We start from the raw sequence: 21815 nt of genomic DNA, 5'->3' as shown, positions 1-21815 counted from the left end.
CAATACCTCTCACCATGGGGGTGTGTGTTTTAAGGGGTAGAAGTCGTTACTGGTATCCAGTGTAAGGAGCTAATAAGCTCCTATCCAAGTACAAACAGCACCCCTATTCTATCTGGGACCCTGCTCTTCTTTTGATGACTTGCCTCTATGTATGTTTTGTCCTGGCTGATTGATTGAAACTCCTCAGCTCTCTACTTCTTCAGTATAGCTCCTAAGGGTCTACATGATGAGCTCGACAAAATTTACTTTTGTACAGTTCAAGACAAATTCATCATGGAAGTGTGTAAGGACTGTAAGACATTATGTAGGTGATGATTACATTGTCATTGTCCTTATTGCTATTGTAGCAGGAAGTAATACCCAAAATGGATCAGTTGGCAAAGCTGTCACGGTCAACATCCTCCCATTAAGACAATCAGTGGTGTTTTCTTGGTCTGTTACCTAGTTACTAAACTCTTCAAGATGTGCGTGCCAGGAGCACCCTCTAACCCAAGAGCGGATGAAAGATGCCTTACCAAAGCACGCCATGTTTATTGGTTTATGAGTACCGCTGCAGGCAGACTCACACGGAATGCCAGCTCTCGGCATTTAGAGTGTGACACAGATGAGCTCGTGCCCATACAACTCCTCACAAAGGGCACCAAGTTTTGCTCTGCTCTGACATCCCTTGGTGTGTGACTTAAGCTTGCTTTTGTAGAATGTTGCCACCAAAAGAAAGCAAGTGGAGGGGGTGGCTTTGCTTGTATCCGTAGATTTCAAAATCCTCTCCAAGCTTGTGTGAGGGTTCAGGAAAGCCGTTTGCAGGAGTGTTCCGTGTGAGGCAGGGAGCAGCAGAGGTTCTCAAGCAGACGTGAGGTTCCACAAACCCTGTACCAACTCCTGTCACCTCTCTGCTCCTTAGTCTTGAGTCTCGTCCTTAGACCTTGTCCCGAGGCTCCACTGTGCCCTCACTAACCTCCTCCCTCGTCCCCATGGTCCTCCTCCTGGTGCTTTTCCAAAGTAGTGTCTTTCTTTTCTGATTTGCCATGCCTGGACTTGTTGTCTCCGCAGTTAAATTGTAAAATGCCTGCTAGACCCGACGTCACTCCTGGAGTCCCAGCTCTCTCTGGCGTAGTGGTGAGCGTGCATATTGGTTGGTGCATAGTAAACTCTTTTGATTAGTGATGCTAACTAAATTGTGACTTATTCTGTGGTAGTGAATATATATGGAAGGACTTGGTGTTTGCTGGACATGGTGGCACATGCCTTTAATCCTAGTACTCAGGAGGTAGAGGCAGGTTGATCTTTATGAGTTTGAGTCCCACCTGGTCTACAAAGTAAGTTCTAGGACAGCTAGGGCTCTGTTACACAGAGAACCCTTATTTTAAAACACAGAAAAAAAAAAACAACAAAAATTATGTGTGTGTGTGTGTGTGTGTGTGTGTGTGTGTGTGTGTGTACATACATACATACATACTTATATAATATATGCATAGATGATAGATTAATAATGAATGGATAGATGGATGAGTGGCTGGATACATACATACATACATGCATACATACATACTTAGATGATAGATAAATAGATGGATGGATGGATGGATAGATGGATGGATGGATGGATGATAGGCTTGATATTTTAGCTTATGATGGAATTTTCCTTGGGTTTAACACTTAGCCATTGATAGGAGGAGTATGGAATTATTAATTCTCAGAAGAAAGTTTTCCTTATATAATTCTCTATAAGTGAACAAGTCAAGTGCTCCACAGGATGCCATTTGTCATGCTCAGAAAAGTCAGTGGTGAATTAAGTTGGTAAAATGTGTGGAACATGCCCATCTTAACAATTCTGTGCCTCGGTTGAGAGGAGCTCCCTCTGTAGGCCAGCACTGCCCATCTGTGGCCTGCCCTGCTTGGCAGCACCATTGCATCTAAAAACAGACAGCACCTGGGAGAAAAATCCATGCCATGGTCATTCAGGCCTTAGTGAGCAGAGACATTCCCCTGACTCTGGAGGAATTATATATTGAAACACATTCACTTCATGCTTTTGGAAACTAACTGCTTTCTAAAAACCTCAATTGGTATGTGCCTTGCCTCTTCTTGGACTTAATTGTCTGACAAATTTATAAGGTATATGAGTGTTTATGTGCTTATTGTAGAGTTCAGGCTCCCAAATCTGACCCCTATGTACTAGTTCATTCCAGTCACTTGGAAGATTAAAGGCACACGGATTCCTAGAGAGCTCACCCAGCCTGTGCTTTGGTAGACTGCTTTGATTTTTATGGTTCTAGCAGTAGCTACGATCTGTCTGTATTGAAGAGGTAACAGTCTGTGGAGTGCATAGCTGGCTTACAGAAAACCTGAACCACTCACCTGAGATGAAAAGATTCAGAGACTCAGGGCTCTCCTGAACCACAGAGTGAGCTTCAGACTAGCTTGCGTACATATCAAGACTCTGTGAAAGAGAAGGCAAAAATAAATAGAGAAAAAGCAAAATAAATAAAGTTCATCAGGAATTGGTAAAAATCGGTAGCTGCTGGCCAGAAAAGGAGTCAGGCATAGAAAGGATTGTCTGAGAGACATGGGGCATCTCCTTAGTGGACTCACTTGGCTTTCTCCCATTGCTTTGCAGCGGAGATCAAAATCTGTTTCAAATACTACCATGGCATTAGTGGAGCCCTGCGAGCCACAACGCCCTGTATTACTGTGAAGAACCCGGCTGTGATGGTGAGTTCTCATTGCTGGCTTCCTCCTGATGCCTGGGAAGAGTTCTATTTTTGCCTGTTCTACCTTGTCAGGGACATAAGGGACCATGACAAGGAAATGCATGACAGTCTGGGTGCTGTTTTAGGAAAGGAAAGATGTAACAAGGCTGTCATAACTGCATCTGTAATACCAGTCAGTGGGAAAACACTTGCTACAGAGTGGACCTGTGTGCCAGCTGCAACTCAAGGGAACAAACACCACATCACATAGCACTCGGTCACGGAGGCCTCTACGTGAGGCTACTAGGGAATTGTGATGCCATATCTCAGGTGGATTTACATGAATTCAGTGTATACAGTGGGAAATACACCCAGGGAGATCATAGTGAGTCTGCCTGCCAGTCACCTCAAGGAGTTTTCACCCAAAGAGAGGGCATGATGGGAGGTCTGAGTTCAAATCCCTCACAAAGTGCTGAGTAGCCATCTACTTTGGGTAGAACATGGCCACTCAGCAGGGGCCAGCTTCTACTTCTTAAAGGCCAAATGATGTATAGAAGTTACTTGGGTGAAGAGGAAAAAGGAAAAAAAAAATCCACTCAAGAGAAACAATGTAAGAAAAATGTTTGAAATCTCTGGTTAGGATTATATTTGAATTTTCTCTAGTGCAGAATATAGAAAAAATAGTTTATACAACTACATAAGACTTTGTAGATCACAAAGTGGTTAACAGTTGCTGACTTATAAAATCTGCCGTGCCTATATAACACCGGATTAGACTTTATCATTAATACAGTAAAATGAAAAGTTAATATTGTTACTGTTACATACCTAAAGGAGTAGAGGTGTTTCTAATCAAACCTCTGAAAAACTCATTTTGAATGAAATTAGGCAATAAAAAGAAAGCCAGCACTTCCTGAACTTGGAGCCCTTTAGACTTGAGCAGTTCCAAGATCTGGCTGTTACCGAAGGCGGTGGGAACGTCTAACCCACTGCCAATTGAATGCATTGCAGTGATTGTTCCCGTGCCCTGTCAAAGCCTGCGGCTTGGGGATAATTAATGTGCTTTGGTTTGACTTCAGGGCTTTGTGTAGACAACAGCACTAGAATCAAAGAGAACATTTTGACTAAAAGAACTCATTAATGGAGGAAGCAGTCAGTAGATTTCTGAGCAGTCTAGAAACACTCAGGTCTGTATTCTTGGGTCTGACTTCCTTTGGGGAGGGCAGCAGCATGCCACTGTAGCAGACAAGTGGTTCCAGGGAATACAGCATGTCTTAAATTGTTGTAAGTAACAACACTGGTGCTTAGCATGATGCTTAGCATGATGAGTCCATGGCAGATACAAAGAATAGACCCGAGGGACAGCTGAGAATTTCTCTCTGTCAGGAAATGAGCCGCCGCACTAATCCTGTGATCCGTTTCTCACAAACCCCTTTGTGATGAATCAAGAGTGTGAACCTCTGTGTCCTGTGTCATTTGTGTATTAATGTTGACGTCACTGTCATGCATCTGAGTGTGTGGTAGAAGTGTGTGGGCTTTGCAATAGGAATCCCGTGAGCTGCAAGGGCAGGCTCGGGCGCTGTCCGATTTCAGCGCTTGGTTGGCATTGATACTTCTGGGTTTCCTGGAATGGATCCATGGAGTGAGTCTATTTAAAAACCTCTCTCTAACACAAATGCTGACATGTATGTTACAACAAATGGTCCTGGATCTAGTGATGATGGTTTGGCCTTCCCTGTCTTTAGTGTAGTGTGAGATAAAGTTGTGTTCTTTGAGTATTATTTCAGATGAGCATTTTGCCATAGAGCTGATGCTATTTTTCTAAGAATTCTTGGATGATTGCTTTAGATACATACGTCTTACCACAGGATAAATTACATTCTTAAAATGAAAATTTTTAGGTATCTTCTGTTGTCTGTTGTAGGTTTTTTCAAACATTGGAATTAGTTTATAAGTGTGGTTTGGTGGTATGCGCCTGTCATCCTGGCACTTGAGGTTGGGACAGGAAGATTGTGAATTCTCAACCTTGGCTACCTAGAAAGGTTGTGTCTCAAAAAAGAGATCGAGAAAAGAGGGGCTAGTTTTAAAAGAAGGCAGTCCATGAATATTTTCAGTCACAAATAACTCGGTGAGCATAAACAAGTTCTTGTTAGACACACACGTTATAATCCTGGAGGGATATATTGGGTAGTGTGTTCTACTCACAGCAAGGCCCTGTTTTGCACATCTGCTGTCCTGGTATAGCAGGGAGCATAGTCTCTGTCCATGTGCCACAGGGGACATCTTTAACACCCGCCCCAGACCCTGTGTGCCAGGGGACATCTTTAACACCCGCCCCAGACCCTGTGTGCCGAGAACAGGATGAACAGTTGCACAATCCTCTGCAACCTTTACCCTGTCCGTCTGGGAACCGTGAGTCAGAGTGATAAAATCTGCTGTAATAACTCCTCGCACTTTGGTTGAATGAACAGCCTACGACCATCAGTGAGACTAAGGGGGCTGGTGAGTTAGAGGGCTGTCAATAGAACCATCGCCTTGCCAGTGTGAGGACCTGACATTGATCCCTAGAAAGCACGTAAAAAAATGTGTGGTGTGACTGGATGCTCATAGTTTCATCATTGGGGAAGTGGAGACAGACAGACAGACAGATCCCTGGACTAGCTGGCTAGCCAACCTAACCTACTTGGTGAATTTTAGGCCAATGAGGGGGCTTGTCTCCAAAGAAAAGGGAAAAAGAGACTGGGGCTGGTTTTTGGCCTTCGTGTACATATCTCTACAAGAGGAGAGAAGAGGAGAGGAAAGGTAGGGGAGAAGAGGTGGAAGGAAGGGGGAGGGGAGAGGAGAGGAGGGGTCAATAAAGAGAATCGAATGCTACTGAAGCAAACTGACCAGGGGACAGTGAATTGCCACACCGTCTGTGGTGTGGAAGGCACAGGGAGCCAGGCAGTGGAAGGATGCATTTGGTCTTGACTTGGATCAGTGGTGGTCGCCTGCGGTACCCTATGAGCTCCGCCTGAGAGCACAGTGAAGACAGAGGTGTCAGACCAGAGGCACTAACAGGGCCCAACGGTAATTCTTGATAAACTCACAAGCATAGTGTTTGCTGAAGGCAGTGCAGGTGATCCGATGGTAGCTGGAGCCTGGGGAGAGATGAGGGATTGGATTTTATGCCAAGAGTGATGTCACACTGAGGATAGGGGTACCTATGGATGATGTAGAACTTTTACAATCTACCAGGAAGGAGACGGAAGCCTCAGGTCAGGCTTCATTAAGCTGAGGGCTCGCATAGCTTGACTAAAGTTTGGTGGGGAAGGAATCCTGGAAGGCTTTAATATGAATTTCATAATTAAATTCTGTATGTGATTTCCATTTTCTTCATATTCAGAATCAACTCTGCTTCAGTTCTGTCTCTTTTTATAATATGGACTTTGTTTGCCAGAGTACTATGAAGAACTCTCTTCTTAAAACCATAAATTGTGTACTAATTGTACAGAAATTGAGAGAAAGATACACATTTGCTTTGTGGTCTTTAAATTGCTGGTTTCATATAAGATACAATTTATTCAAAAGTTTTTAGGGGCAAATGATTGTGCAGCAGCATTTTATGGTCCTGCCATGGCTAAGCTCTAGTAGCCAAGTGTCTACACTACACAGAGCAGAAGCCTGGACACAGGTAGGACACCATGTGAATACTCAGTAGTAGGCCTGTGAGCTAGCTTATTTTGAATAATCCTTACTCAGATACGGAGTAAGGGCGGATGACTTGGCACACATTAATGAATCTGACGTTAGTCAAGTATTTACTCCTGGCTTTCTTATTAAATATGAAGGAATTTAATGTTTAGTTTCAGTAGTAATATAAATATATTCATTATGCATCAAGCATATTGATCCAGGCACGGTGGCACATGCTAATAATTCCAACACTTGAGAGGAAAAAGGAAGAAGATTCTAAGTTCAAGGCCATTTGAAAAATTGGGCTTTGTAGAGAGTGGGTAGAGGGTACAATGACTCTTGCCAAACCAACCTAAGAAAAATTCCTGATGAAGATGGGCCAAAATGGCCCGATGTTACAGGGGGGGGCATGGGGGGGTAGGGGGTGAGATGATGATAGTGGAGAAATTTGGTTGGTTGTCAAGAGTGATCTCATCTCAAAGGTAGGGAGTCTCTCCAAACAAAGCAGGCCAGCATGAACTATATAACAAGACCTTTTCTCAAATGTAACAGAAATACTGCTACCATCAACAACTATGTTTTACACGCACAGAGAGAGAGAGTGGGAGAGAAACAGGCAGACAGACAGACAGATAGACAGACAGACACAGTTGGCTTCAAACTTATGATACTTCTGCCTCCTCCCCCTGAGTCCTTGGTTATAGGAATGTGTACCATGCAATACTATATTCATATTAAAGACAGAACATGCAGTAAAGTAGGTTGATTATATCAAGAAAGATTTCTAATTAATATATTTAATGGGATAAAGATTAAATATGACCCTTTGATCCTATATTTTGGAATCTATATTTGTGTATCTATTCTAAACTTTGAAAAATTGAAAATGTGCATTGTAATGCATTTTTACAAAACCAAAAAAAAAAAAAAAAAACCTCATTGTAAGTCCAAACAGATGAGGATCCCTGGACCACAAGATAACATGAGTCCAGTATGAAATGTCACACACATTTCTCTCCCCAGATGGGGGCCGAAGGCATGGAAGGAGGTGCTTCAGGCAGCCTGCACTCTCGGAAGCTCGTCAGCTTCACGTTGTCAGGTAAGTGTCCGGCTGTGACCTCCAGTGAGGCCGTGTGGCTTCAGTGTGGGACGCTGAAGGACAGCATTCCTTCTGCAGCATCATATATGGCCTGTGCGCTAGCTTATTTTGAATTCTTCTGGTCATACTTCCGGAAAGTCAACTATATCTTACTGTGATCAAATTAAACGATTATTATGTCTAGAAAGTAGTCCTTTTACCATTTCCTCGTGAGAAGGCCTGTGCGCGTGTGTGAGTGTGCAGAAGATGTATGGAAAGGGGTTTGCTGACTTCAACCCACTTGTGCTTCAGCTGCAGAAAGAAAAAGATTCAAAGGCTTGAAGGAAGAAAAGGAAAGCACGGTGCACACTTTTTTCTGTGACCATTAGAGCGCAGAGAGCTGTTTTCATGAAGTTAAAAGAACACATTTACCTAGTAAAAATATAAAGGTCTTCTGTTTGGCAAAACACACCACCTGCTTGCGTGCAAACCATCCAGTTACAGCGCCGTTTCAGGCTGAGTTTTGTTTTGTGGTGTGCGGAGTTGGCTGAGTCGAAGCTAGCGTATAAGTAAGTGGGGCTCACTACCAAAGGGGAAAGGTCTTGGTAAGACCCAGCTTACACAAACTGACTTTTGAGACAAAATGTCTACATAGGAACATATGTGTGCTACGACATAAAAAGGTGGGATTTATTCTGTACATAGCGCACTGTCAAACTGGACAACTGGGTGACGTTATACAAAGCCTGACGTTTACCAGACTCTGTAGAGAAACGTCTTGTTAGGTGTCTCACGTCTGAGATCTAAGCGAGACTGTTTTCTTCACTGCTCAAATACTGTGCACAAGGATCAGCATCTCAACCGTGGGACCGCAAGAGCAGTCACCTTCACTGGCCGCACCCGTCACACCAGACCAGGCTGTGCACAGTATGGTCACAGTCCTGGGCCTGCTCTTTTTCTTTACTGCTCTGTCTCACTCCCTGTGAGGCTGTTCCTTTGAAGGCCTCTTTTCTTTCCTTCCTTCAGCTTCCTGATGAATCTTACAAGTTGTCGCCTGGTGGGTGGTTTATGGTTCAGATTAGGCCAATCAGTATATTTTGCTTGGGATCTTTGGTATTCTTAAAGTATCTGGGTGAGAATGTTCAAAGTACCTCCATGTATGGTAGCATGTGCCCAGCTCTGACACAGCAGCCATGTTGGCTGGCATGTGCCTTAGACCTGGGATGTTTCAGGGAAGCTATGGGCACTGAGGCCCCTGGTGATAATAGGGAACAATTAGCCACTTGATCGTTGGCTATCGATTTCCTAGTTTAGAGCTATTGACTGATGTGCTGGGTGGCTGTATATCATTTTAAACATGGCGGTCACATATTGATTTTGAATTCAGAAGGAGTTCTGTTAACTCACATAGAAACTGCCTGCCTGTGCTGTGTTTTCAGTCACTAGATAGACATTTGCTGAGTGGACGGAAATGTGTAAACCTCATAGAGATGAGGAGAATTCTGTAACATCAATCCTAAAACAATGGAAGTGGCTGTAGACTGGCAGAGGGTGATGATGTTTGTCTGGACGCACGGACACACAGGGACAGCTGCCTGCAAACACACTATGCCTGGCTCTCTAAGAATAAGGAGGGAGACTGAGAATTGAACTGTACAGCTTCAGAAAAGAAAATGTGTCTCGATTAATGTCTTAAGTCACATAATAAGGCAGAGACTAGGATGTTTAGCATGCATGCCTTTGGGTTCCTCTTTGGTTTGTTATGTGCTGTGGATTACTTATGAAACAAGGGAAAATAGAAGCAAGAGCAGAGATATCACTTCAGGGGTGCATCACCAGGTTACAAATACTTGGCATCTCATCACCTGCATTAATGAAAATTCATTCATCTGCCCAGTGTCTCACTGGGGGAGAGTCAGCATCAAGGTTGTCTAACTTTGACACCGTTTTCACTGTGACTTTAATCAGGCGGCGGGATGCTTTCTGGTCTATGAGAGAATTAGTTTTGTCAGACTTTGTAGCAGCTGTTTCTATTGCTTGGAATTAAACTTAATAACTAGAGGCTATCAATCAATCAGTCTTGAGTGAGGCAAAAGTATTCAAGGAGGGCAGGAAAACAAATGTGTGAGCTGCATTTTTCTTTTCCCAAGGCTACATTACACTAACGGAGAAATCACGCAGATAGTGAACAGTACATGCAAATCTGAGTTTAATAATGACTGCATAGTTTAGGAGGCATCAAAAATGAGCTGACAGCAGCTTCACACAGTACCTGCCCCATTCTTCACCGTCCTTCCCTCCTCTGATGGTTTCTAGGTCAGCCATCAATCTGGAGCTCATGCAGTGTTGTTAACATGAGACCTCGCTGCTGAATATCTCCATATTTGCTAATGTAGTATCCTAGTCCGATGCTGACTGTGAGTCATTAGACAGCCCTGGTCTGTTTTCATCTCCTGTATCTAGGCCATGAGTTCCTAGGACCAGTGCATTCCTTCCCGGGAGTAAGTTCTGAGGAATACATAAAACCCAAGGCCTAGGTTGACCTCTTTTTTAGGACTGTAACACAGTGTCTTTTTCTCTGCTGGTCTAGCCGATACAGGTCTCTCTGTGCAGACTCAATCTCCAAACTAGAGTGTTCAAGACCTCCAGCTTGATCTGAAAAATGTTCAAGTGGAGTTTCTTCCACAGCTTTCAGGCTGGTGTAGCCCCACTAATTATTACATTAATCACACCAATAGTCTCGGGAAGGTGTTGTGGGCCCAGCTAAGTCAGCTTTGGTTCTAGACACGTGCGCCTGTCAGCCTGACAGTTAAAATATCTTCTCACTGAGCATATCCCAGCTAAGACTTTTAGCAGCTTGTGTCATATAAAACATTTTGTGAGTGTAAGGTAAGTTACAAGATATCTATAGAATATTCAAATTACTTTATAGGTTATAGAAAAAATAACTGAGGAATTATTTAAAATAATTGCATTTACATATTGGAGTCATTATAGAATGTGTATGACATTTAAGATGTAGCACCAGTGAGTGTGCGCCTTACACTTTTGTCTTAAGTTAAACCGATTTAAACTTCTACAAACATACAGACATTCGATGCGCATGCGTACACACATACATAGTATAGAAATGGGTAATTTCATGTATATGGGTGTTTTTTATAAGCTGATGAGTAAGAATTTCTATGTGGAGGCTGACTTATATTCTGGCTGACCAACCACACTACACCAGAAGAAAGATGATGAGGGCTCACAGCACATGGGGTGAAAAAACGTTCCAGCCCTGGGGGCACCAGGTGATGAAGAAGGGCTGGCATTCTTTATACAACCTTGGAGTGCCCTCTGCTGGCAGGTGACCCACTTGCCATTCTCAACATGCACACAATGTGGCTAAATCTCTGTGTGCACAGTGTGACTAACTCGGCTGCTGTCTGGAGCTTTGGTTTAGAACTTTAGTTAAGAACTGTGCTGTTTGTGCTAACCAGGATGTCTGGATCCCTTTCCCTTTCTTCTCTGCTTCCCCCTCCCTGCTGCCCTTCCTCTCTCCTGCTTCCTTCTCCCCTCCTTCCCCTCCCCCCTTTAAAGATCTCAGGGCAGTTGGGCTCAAGAAAGGGATGTTCTTCAATCCTGACCCATATCTTAAGATGTCCATTCAGCCAGGGAAGAAGAGCAGTTTCCCTACCTGTGCCCACCATGGGCAGGAGAGAAGATCCACTATCATCAGTAACACCACCAACCCGATCTGGCACAGAGAGGTACAGGGCAGTGGCTGGGGGAGGGGGAGGGAGTGTTGGAAGGCACGGGGGGGGGGGGGTCTTCTGCTTGACAGTACTTGACAAGTGAGTTCATCTCTTCCCTCTGAACTCTGCAGATGTGAGCTGTTAATGGGTGTGGGCAGGGTGGCTCCAGATGTGTAGTTCTGTTGCAAGGAGGGTTCACTGCCTATGAGCTAGTTCCTTCCTGTTAGAGACAGGTGTATAGAAAGACTGCTGAATTCTTCTCCTCTAGGGTACCACTTTATGGTATGCTACCAGTTTAACAATAATAATGTATATATACATATATTTTTTAAAAAATAGAATGTAATGCAAAAAGTTCATGAGGAACAAAGGTTTTCATAGAAACAGGAGGATTAAAATATTACCTTGCAGAATCACAGTAGAGCCTCAATCAAAGGGAAAAGTCTGGTTTGTATTTGATTTTTTTTAAACCTTTTGCTCAAGTATGTATTCAGTCCAAATTAAAGGGGTTTCTTTCTCTATGGGCTTCAGCAATGTTTTCATGTACTTTTAGATTCTTGCTAGGTGAGCCATTCAGGAAGTCTGCATCCCAAGTGAAGGCAGATTGTGGCGATGGGATTTGAGGGTTCCTCACAGCAACATTATGCTGCCCGTCTTCCTAATGCATCACGTCAGCAAAGCCAAGCAAAGGGTTTTCTCGTTGAGTTACAGAGTCAGAGATGAGCAGAGGCACGGCCTGCCCCTCGCTGGCAAGCAGATTGTCGCTTGTGTTTTCACAGCCCTTGTTCTTTGTCCTAATGGCAAATGACTCTTAAAGTCACAGCACCTCATCTACCGTGACTTGAAGCCTAGGAAATACAAAGCACTTTAAAGTGTGAGCTCTAGAAAGCCCATTCTGGACACGGTAACGCCCCTTTCCTCTTTAATATTTACCCTTTTTGCATTGCCAATGAGCAAAGCCAGGGTTACCACATGTGCTAGGCAGGCACTCTACAGTGACCCCATCTTCAGCCTACTGAGCAGTGTGCATTTACCTGACGGTGTAGCCAAGAATATAGTCTAACCATCTCTCCCTCTGGAGATGAACAAACTCAACTTCAGCTCCTAATGTGACTACCTACTCAGAGGCAGGAAGCTTGTACGTGGCTTTCTTACTCTTAGCAATACTATTTCCCATTAAGCAGACTGCCAAACTCCTCTGCCCTTTGGAGGACCTTAATTATTATCTAAATAAACACAGTGGCACCTGGATGTCAAACAGGCTAGTGCTGCTCACATTGCTGTAGCTGCATGGATACTGTCAAGGAAAAGGCACATGACTCACACCCACTTCCTGCCTCCAGAGTCAAATGTTTAAAAGAAACAAGACCAGTATTACTGATTTTCCTTTTACTTCAGTAAGTTACATTACGCATCATTTAATCTTTGATACTATTTCCTATAACTACTAAACCAAGGAAGTGTATCATTGGATGAAAGGGGTTCTGTTGCCACTCAGATCCTAAACTTCTTTTTGCCTTATGACTTTTATTAGTTTTGTCTGAGTATAGGATTGACAGCAACTGGTAATGTGAACTCTGTGTGCAGCTTAAGAGATGCCATTTTCTGTGTATAGGATAAGATGTTGCATTTGTCTTCAAAGCCAATATGGTATACATTTTTTTTTTATTTCAGAAATACTCCTTTTTTGCACTTTTGACTGATGTTTTAGAAATTGAAATCAAAGACAAATTTGCCAAGAGCCGGCCTATCATCAAACGCTTCCTGGGAAAGCTAACCGTTCCAGTGCAGAGGCTGTTGGAGCGGCAGGCTGTTGGGTAACCGTCTCTCACTTGGGGGTCCTGAGATTAGTCTGTGCTGAGACAGAGCTGAGGTTCGGTAGTCCCGGGGTGTGTCTAGCTGAGAAGTGCAACCTGCCTCCTTAAAATAAAAAAAAAATAATAAAATAAATAAAAAGGAAAGAAAGAAATGTGCCCTGAAGCTCAGTAAAGTGTACTGGACCCAAAAATACCTTGTTTCAATGATACAGCTCCTTGTGGTATCAATCCCCTTCCCAAGTCTCAGCTAGAAAGCAGTCAGTGAGTGACCTTTCTCATGGTGTTCAGCTGGTTTGAGGACATGTTGAAATCTTGCTATGACACCTTCTCTTGAGATCATTCCATCCTCATCTGACCCTTATGGATTCCACAGGGCATACCTTTACTCCTGAAACACACACACATACACACACACACACACACACACACACACACACACACACAAATTTATTTGGGGACTTAGTTTTAGATTTTGTCTGTGTAAATCGTGAGTAGTTAAAAAAATGCAACACACCCCATCCATTGTTATGTGATCTGTATTTTTATGGCATGAGTACCAGAGAACCTTTTGAACATACTGGTAGTGTAGCGGCAAGAGTCATTATTAGTGTGAGCTCCCTATTTATAGGGGTAGTGGGGGCAACCCCCTGGGATGCTATGTTCTTACCCTGTGTTAGAATCTCACAGGGACTTGTCCACTTAGCCTTGGCAAGAGGTGTGATGCTAACCACTTCAGAGATAAGGAATCTGAGGCCGCAGGTGGGGGCGGGGCTGAAATTTGAGCTCAGTCCCTCTGCTCTAGACCCACATCTCTGAAACATCTAGATTACAAGTTGTAGTTGTTCCCTGCAGGATGCTGACCCTGCAAATTCACCACACTTTTTATACCTTGAGTACTGGCTGTAAGGGTTCCTTGTGGAGACCTGACCCTACACATTCACTGCAGGTTGTTAGCTTTGTGTTTCTCATCTGAAAACAGTTACTCAGACTAAGAGGTCGGTACAACCCCATCAGACTCACAGGTTCTGATTGATTCTGTTCCTCTTCACTCTCAGAAGATGTGAACAGCATGGGTGGACACCCCACACAAGTAACGAGGTAACACAAAATTCTGTGAGCTTGGCTTATCTAGTAAGAAGCTGAGACACGACAGTTATTTTTAAGAATAATAATTATAGCTTCTAGAAGATATGTTTTGGGAACTTTTGGAATTACTTTCATCATGTATCAACAGTGAGTGAGTTGATGAGAATCAGCTGCAGTAACTATTTCTCACTTGATTTACGTTAACTTATAGTCGTCTAATCCAGGTGATAGATCTGTGTCCACTTCATGTGCAGTAAGACTGATCAAGAAGGAGCTCAATCTTGTCAGTGACCCAAACTGCCATGCCCTCCCTGGTGTTTGGGTTAGGCTTCTAAAGAGCTGAACATCCACAAGAGCAACAAACTGTGGGTATTGGAAGGAAGCCCAAAATGCATTCACAAAGTGTCAGCGCTGAGATGTTTCTCCATGAGCAGACCGATTATTGTTTTCTATGAGTAATCAATGCATCTTGAAAGAGCTACACTTTGGCTAGTTATACACTTGGTGGACCGAGGCTATCTGATAGGTGATAATGTCCAGGGTATGGTTGTATGGGATAAGCTGCATTTTCTGATCTGTTTTTAAAGCATTTGTTTAATGGTAACATTTTTTTTCACGGCATGAGCAGCTTCCTTCCAAAAGACTTGTCATGGTCCTATAGTTGTCACTCTCTCTGATTAGTGGGAGAATGCCTCAGGCATCTAGAGAAAGTCTTTCACTGTTCCTTTTTTTGTAATGATAGTAAGAAATAGCATGTTCTTCATAATGATATATCACAGCAGGAAGCATCTTGAGTCTGGATAGGACTGGGCAGGTTCAGGAGGAGAACCCAGACCCCCACTCCTCACACTCTTCACAGAGGGTCTGCGAGGTGTAGCAGCTATTCTGAACTTTGATATGTAAGAGTTGAACTGAGGACTTACCTTAGTTAAAATTCTTCCAAAGAATGGTTCTTGCTTGGCAGTTAGTTATTATGTATACATTAAGTGCCTACTAAATGTCAAGAGCTGTGTGGGGTGTTAGAGATGAGACAGTAACTAAACAGATGGGTACAGGCCTTTCCCCATAGCTCTTATAAAACGTTCCTTCTCTGCCTTAAACACTGCTTTTGCAAATCTTCCCTCGTTGGTGTCATGAGTGGATTTGGGCAGAAAAGGGGGAAGCAATCATTTTATTTTGACAAGAAAATGATGGTGTTATTAGATGACTGGGTGTCAGAAAGTGGAGACTGGGCCTTGCGATTTGCTGCTGGGCACACTCACAAGTGAGCAAACTTCCATGTGTCAGGTGTTCTCTAAATGGTGGGAATCCAGCGGTGAGGAGGAGAAGGTGCCAATTACGGCTATTGTGGAGTTCAGTCAGACATTCCAGTGTAACAAGTGTGGAATGCCTGTCTTAACTCCCTGTTGAGCCAGGGTATTGGTGGCATTCGGGTATCCCACGAGTTTAAAAAAATGGCAGTTAGGGGAATGCTACCCAAAGCAGCCTCAGATCACAGGGGATGCCTGCCAAGGGCTTCTGCGGCAGGATAATATATGGCTCATGCCAGGTCTGCCTTCCAGTAGCTTCTTAGCTATGCCTTCATGTCTTCTTCTAGCAAGCAGGGTTCACGAGTCCCGCTGGTGGCCAGGGGAGTAAAGAAAACATATCCCTAGAGCTCCCAGCAATGCATGCATGTCCTTCAGTGAGCACTTCAGGTGGTAGGCAAAATGTTTAACAGCATCTGTCTAGGACAATAATGTCAGCATCGTAAAGAAGAGATGTCTCAGAACGTGATTGTGAATTCAGATGAATTACCAGTCGATAAGCTGAGTATTTTATAGATCTAAATATGAGTTTACAAAACAAAGCCATGTGGATGGATGCTGCGAAGCTGGCTAGAGGTGCGGGATGCTTCTCTTCCCAGAGCAGCCAGTAGAGGGCAGTGTGAGAGCAGAAATAGTGGGATTTGATTAGCCTTTTGGTTGTCTGTAATTAGAAGTAAATCATCGCACTCAGGATTCCTTGTATTTCCTTGTATTTGAATCTGGAAAATAGACATGGACTTGAATTAGCTGGATAACTCTATCCTTTGGCTGGCCAACAGCCTAAGACCACAACCAAGACGGGCCAAAATATGAACAACAGTCCACTTGTGATCTAGTCTAGCACCAGACATCTCCCTCATTGCAGAACACCATGTAGCCCCCGAGACTCAGTGGTAGGTTAGGCTCACGCACTAACACACACACACACACACACACACACACGCTCACAAGAAGGCTTGCTGTCTGGAATCAACCTGGTTTTATTTTCTCATATTGTTCTCTCTCCTTCACCATTTCCTACAATAAGACTTTATTTTTGTTCAAGCCTGTATTTACTGCAAATTCTGGACGGTTGGTTCAAGGGGCAGCCTGTGGGACTGGGGGTGGCCTGTGGGAAGAAGGCGAAGGTTCAATCAGGATGAATGGCTGTTCCTTCTCCTGCAGTGACCAAATGCTCAGCTACAACCTTGGCAGAAGGCTCCCAGCTGACCACGTGAGTGGTTACCTCCAGTTTAAAGTGGAAGTCACATCTTCTGCTCACGAAGGTGAGATATCTGTAGGTGCAGAGGCTCGTATTAGATCTTACTCATTTGATAGTTAGCATTTAAAAGGAATTGTTCTGTGCCCTGTGCTGGAAATGGAATGGCTTTCCAGCGATTGCCAACCTTGTGAGCACTTAGGAAAGTCTGCTTAGCAAAAATGGCTCCGAGAATTACGTTTGCATTATGAAGCTAGTCTGCAGAGATCAAATCTATGCTTCCTGTGCCAAATGCTACACAGGATACCCATTTAGCAAGGTATAGTGAATTCTAGCAGCCGGTGACACTTCCCAGAGTCACGTGCGGGATGACTGAACTCAGCACACCGGTTAGTTTTAGGACAATAGGTTTTTCTGTCTTCTGTTGAATGCTCACAAGTGCTGCTTCCTCATTCAGATGCATCTCCAGAAGCTGTTGGCACCATCCTCGGAGTCCACACTGTGAACGGAGACCTGGGCAGCCCTTCTGACGATGAGGAAATGCCAGGGAGCCACCAGGACAGCACTATTTGTGCTAACGGGCCAGTGTCTGAGGACAGCGTTGCTGACGGGACCCCCAAGCATTCTTTCAGGACTAGCTCTACTCTGGAAATTGACACAGAGGACTTAATCTCTACTTCTTCCAGAAATTCACCCCCCAGGGGCCGCCAGGATTCACTCAATGATTATTTAGATGCTATTGAACACAATGGCCCCTCCAGGCCGGGGGCGGCCTCCTCAGAGCGGCCCATGGGAGCCTCTCCCAAACTGAGGAGTAGTTTTCCCACTGACACAAGACTTAATGCCATGCTCCATATAGACTCCGATGAAGAAGACCATGAGTTCCAGCAAGACCTAGGCTACCCGTCTTCCTTGGAGGAGGAAGGAGGCTTGATCATGTCCAGCAGGGCGCCGAGAACTGATGATAGGAGCCTCACATCTCAGACTAAGCCAGAAGATGACAACCCCGTTGAGAACGAGGATGCCTCTGTACATGAAACTGCTTCCTTAGAAGAGAGGCCGGAGAATCTTCCAGAGGTTGCAGATGGCTCCTTGCCGTCAAGTGCAGCCCCTGAGGAAAATGAAGCCAGCCTGGAGCCTCAGCCCAGTGCTGACCAGGGTAGCACTGAATTGTGCAGCTCTCGAGAAGTTGATCAGCCCACAAGCAGCACGGACGCTGGAGCTTCTGACGCGTCTGGAGGGAGCCGCAGAGCGGCCAGTGAGACCGAGTCCCTGGACCAGGGGTCTGAACCTTCCCAGGTGTCCTCTGAGACAGAACCGAGTGACCCTGCAAGGACAGAGAGTGTGAGTGAGGCCAGTACCAGACCCGAGGGAGAGAGTGACCTGGACGGCGCAGACAGCTCATGCAATGAGAGCGTGACGACACAGCTGTCCTCAGTGGAAACACGGTGCTCATCTCTAGAGAGCGCACGGTTTCCTGAAACCCCGGCCTTTTCTTCTCAGGAAGAGGAAGACGGGGCCTGCGCAGCTGAGCCCACCAGCAGCGGCCCCACAGAGGGGTCGCAGGGGTCCATCTGCACTCCGGGGTCTTTACCTGCTGTGCAGGTACCCAGCAGGGAAGAGGAAGGGTCCGGGGCTGAAGCTGCTGCTTTATCTGAGCAGGGGGAGCTGGGAGAGGTCTGGCAGAGGAGGGGGAGTCTTGAGGGAGCAGCTGCTGCTGCTCCTGCTGCTGCTGCTGCTGGTGTCTCAGATAGCCAGCCCCAGGAAGATGGGGATGCTGAGGATACCCAAGGTGCCTGCGAAGGGGCCACTGCCCAGGAGGAGGGCGCCACTGGAGGTAGGATATAGAAGACAGCATGACTCTTGGCTTAATCGTAACTGCTCAAAAGGAAACATAATTTTCATATGTGTGCACGTGAAATTTACATATATATAGATACACGATTTACATGTGTGTGGATAGATAAATGTACTACATGTAAATATATAATTTGCATGTATGTGTATATAATTTGCTTGTATGTAGATGTATGGTTTGTGTATATGTACATTGCAATGCAGTTTGCATGTATAGGTGAATAGGGAGGTGAATTCCTCCCCTGTGGTTCACCGATTAAGAAGGGGACAAGCGTGTGGGTATCTAACGCCCTGTCATGCGTCAGTCCTCCCAGTCCAGATCCGCAGAGACCAAGTGACTTCATCATTTCCTTATACGTAGCAAGGCAGAAGATGCCGTGGTTTCCATCCACAGGAAGCTCAGGTCAGAACCGGCCTTTGTAGAACATGAACCATCCATTGCTGACATAAGAGGCCTGGCAAACGGCGTCTCCCGTCCTAAAGAAGACAGAAAACCAGTCAGTGCCTTGGTGTGATGTAGGGGTGACCTCAAGCCACTCACTCTGAAGGCCCCAGGACAGGAACCGAACAGGAGGAAGGAAACATTGTTTCAGTATGAAGTGGCAAGTTCAGACATAAAATTTGTCCTGAATCTTAGTGACTGCGGCTCCTAGGAATGGTTTATTTAAGATGTTCTAGAGAGAGACAGGGAAAGGGAAAGGACAGTCTCTCGTGCCTAAATAACACAGGCTCAAAGAATTATTTCTTTTCATTTGGACCCCAGCACCTCATTTTGCTGAGTCCTCTGATTACAGATGTGTGCCAGCTAACCTAGGTGTGTGGTTTTGGAGAGAGAGAGAGAGAGAGAGAGAGAGAGAGAGAGAGAGAGAGAGAGAGAGAGAGAGTATGTATGTGTGTCTAAGTGTGTGTGTGTGTGTGTGTGTGTGTGTGTGTGACCCATTTTGGTGCAAAAGGAAAAGTAACTTTCTACTTTTTACCCTAGGTTCTCAAAACAATGGCCATCAGCCCTTGAGGTCACTCCCTTCAGTGCGCCAGGACGTCAGCCGGTACCAGAGGGTGGACGAGGCTCTCCCACCAAGTGAGCAGCTGTTAGCTAAAGGTTTACCTTACAGGCAGTGCGAAAAGGTGACAGGCAGGTCCTTTCCCTGGGTCCTGGAGGAGAAGGTGTCGGGGAGATGCCCCCTGACCACGTGTCTGTAACCTGGGACGCTGTGCAGAGCTCCTCTCTGGGACTGTTCTATAATAAAGGGCAGGTGGGATGAGCAAGCTCTGTTCTGCACGTGGGGCGAAGCCATAATCAACACATCTCAGGCATCAGTTGCATAAGAGAACTTTTTAGAATTATGCTTTACAGCAGCATGATTTTATTCAGCGACTAGACAAGATGGGGCAGGTTTTCGTAGGAAAACCTCACCTTGCAATATACTAGCTTTCATCTCTTCTGCCATTTAAAACCATTAAATACAAGGGTCTTATTTTTTTCCCCCTTAGGGACAATGCTATCAATTTCAGAAATTAGCCTACAGAATTTTGGGATATAAGCATTATTTCAGGATATGTCAAAGGTGTGTCAATGTTTTTCTTTTAGAAGGTGCTGAGCCTTTAATAGATGGTTGAGGATTAGGAGTGTGGGGGGAAATGGTCCACAGCCTAAATAAGGAATACTCTTCACTCCTAACTAGCACAGAATATGAAGTCTGCTGAAGTTTCTGGGGTCCCTTACAGTGACGTGCCGAGAGCAGCTCACTTGCATGACTGAGCATGCTGCGCTGTAGCTAAGGTGCTGTTTGTCCTTCTCCTCACCATCTTTTCTGCGCTCTGCTCACCTGTCTTGTCACATGTGACAAGAAAATGGTGGGACCTCCGAGAAGTGGCTGCCTCTCTAGTGCCTAAATCCCAAGAGGTGATTTTTGGCGGGAGCTGACAGGAGCGCTGAATGACATCATTCTAGTCAAAGTAACTGGTTGGATCCTTCTGAAGTCTGTTGTTCATGGCTTCCCCCCTTTTAATACGTTCAGATAAAAAAAAATCAACTACCTTATTCTTTGGGCATATTTTTGTATAAATGGAGCAGAATGGATTGGGAACATCAGGAGAGTTCTGGGAGAGCTTTGTATGTGAGCGTAGCTCACTTGCCGAGTTTGCGAGTTGGAGAAGGGAGTGCAGCATTTCATGAGCGTGTTGATACCAAGCACTGTCCTAGCCATACCCAGTTCACTCCAGTATTTTTGGACATAATGTTGATCTAGAGATCACATTTTTAAAAGGTAAGTGTCCCTTTCTTCTGAAACCAGGATGCCTATTTGGGATAGTTCAGTGTCCTTGTTTAAACGTGGATAAGAGAACTATGTGGGCAAGTTTTTTTGTTTTTTTGTGTTTTTTTTTTGCAAATTGTCACTTCATTTAACATGATGACAAACCCGAAGAGTAAGAGTGACTTTGTCATTTCCCCTTTTGAGTGAGGGACCTGTGCATGGGGGAAGAATTTCCTGTTCAGCTGTTCATGGTACTGTCCGCATTCACTGAGATAGGTTGACACTGAGCATTGACTGGGAGGCCAGAGAAGGCCAGGGTCCAGTTTGAAGGAAGTGGGAAAGAAGGTTAGTGGGAGGAGAAGATTGATCATAGGCACCCCTTCCCTATGCCCACCTCCCATATATACCAGAAATGTAAGACCTTTTCTGCCTCTGGCCCCAGCTAGGGACCAGTGCTTTGACAGTGGCCTTGGGATGGTGTGTCTTGTAGAGCATCTTTTAGATGGACCGAATTTACATTTAATGCATATATAAAATCCAAAAGACTGGATTTCAGTCCATGCCCCTGGGGAAGCTTAGCCTCCTATGAACTCTGGTTGGCATATCAGCTATTGTTTAAGTTCCAATTCATTTCTGTCAGTGTTTCCCAATGTTCTGTGAGTCTAGGAATGATGGGGGAAGGGTGGTAGAATCGGAGTCATGGGATCTGAAGACCTGGGTGTATCTTAGGAATTAGCTTTTCTAATGAGGATTTTCACACCAAGCCTGGCATCTGACAGACCTCCACCTCCACCCCTGCCCATGCCCAGATACCTTGGGAAACAGAGCCATCTGATAGTTTTCCAACTTCATTATTGCCATGTGTTTGTTTATGTAGGGAAATGTTATGTAGAACACCAGTGTGTGGTGTCAGTTTATAGCTATAGTCCAGAGCAGTTCTGGAGACCCACCCTAAGTATATAAGGCCTAAGTAATTCTAGCTGGGTTTGGAACTTGTATCCTATTTATTATATAAGATACATGGATGACACTAAGATGTCACTAGATTCTTTCTGAACCTGATGTAATAAACTGGCATTGTTTTATAGATGTGTTGACTTTTAAAAGTAGAG

The 21815-nt window shown here is 44.7% G+C and overlaps 1 protein-coding gene across 1 annotated transcript in view; it reads left to right on the top strand.

The window, feature by feature from the left end:
* The window catches only part of HECW2 (HECT, C2 and WW domain containing E3 ubiquitin protein ligase 2), a gene marked incomplete at its 5' end in the record, with an annotated part of 178152 nt that overhangs the window by 61388 nt on the left and 94949 nt on the right, over positions 1–21815 (top strand). The window contains 7 exons of the mRNA XM_080933317.1: positions 2618–2712; positions 7389–7464; positions 11029–11198; positions 12858–13000; positions 16558–16658; positions 17049–18428; positions 19431–19526. Of these exons, the coding sequence (XP_080789443.1) occupies positions 2618–2712; positions 7389–7464; positions 11029–11198; positions 12858–13000; positions 16558–16658; positions 17049–18428; positions 19431–19526 (2061 nt within the window). The remainder of the gene's footprint in view (positions 1–2617; positions 2713–7388; positions 7465–11028; positions 11199–12857; positions 13001–16557; positions 16659–17048; positions 18429–19430; positions 19527–21815) is intronic.

The sequence above is a fragment of the Micromys minutus genome (genome assembly GCF_963924665.1).
Source record: "Micromys minutus genome assembly, chromosome: 19".
In the NCBI taxonomy this organism is placed as follows: domain Eukaryota; kingdom Metazoa; phylum Chordata; class Mammalia; order Rodentia; family Muridae; genus Micromys; species Micromys minutus.
The sequence above is the reverse complement of the archived record's forward strand: the minus strand, read 5'-3'. Positions and strand labels throughout refer to the sequence as shown.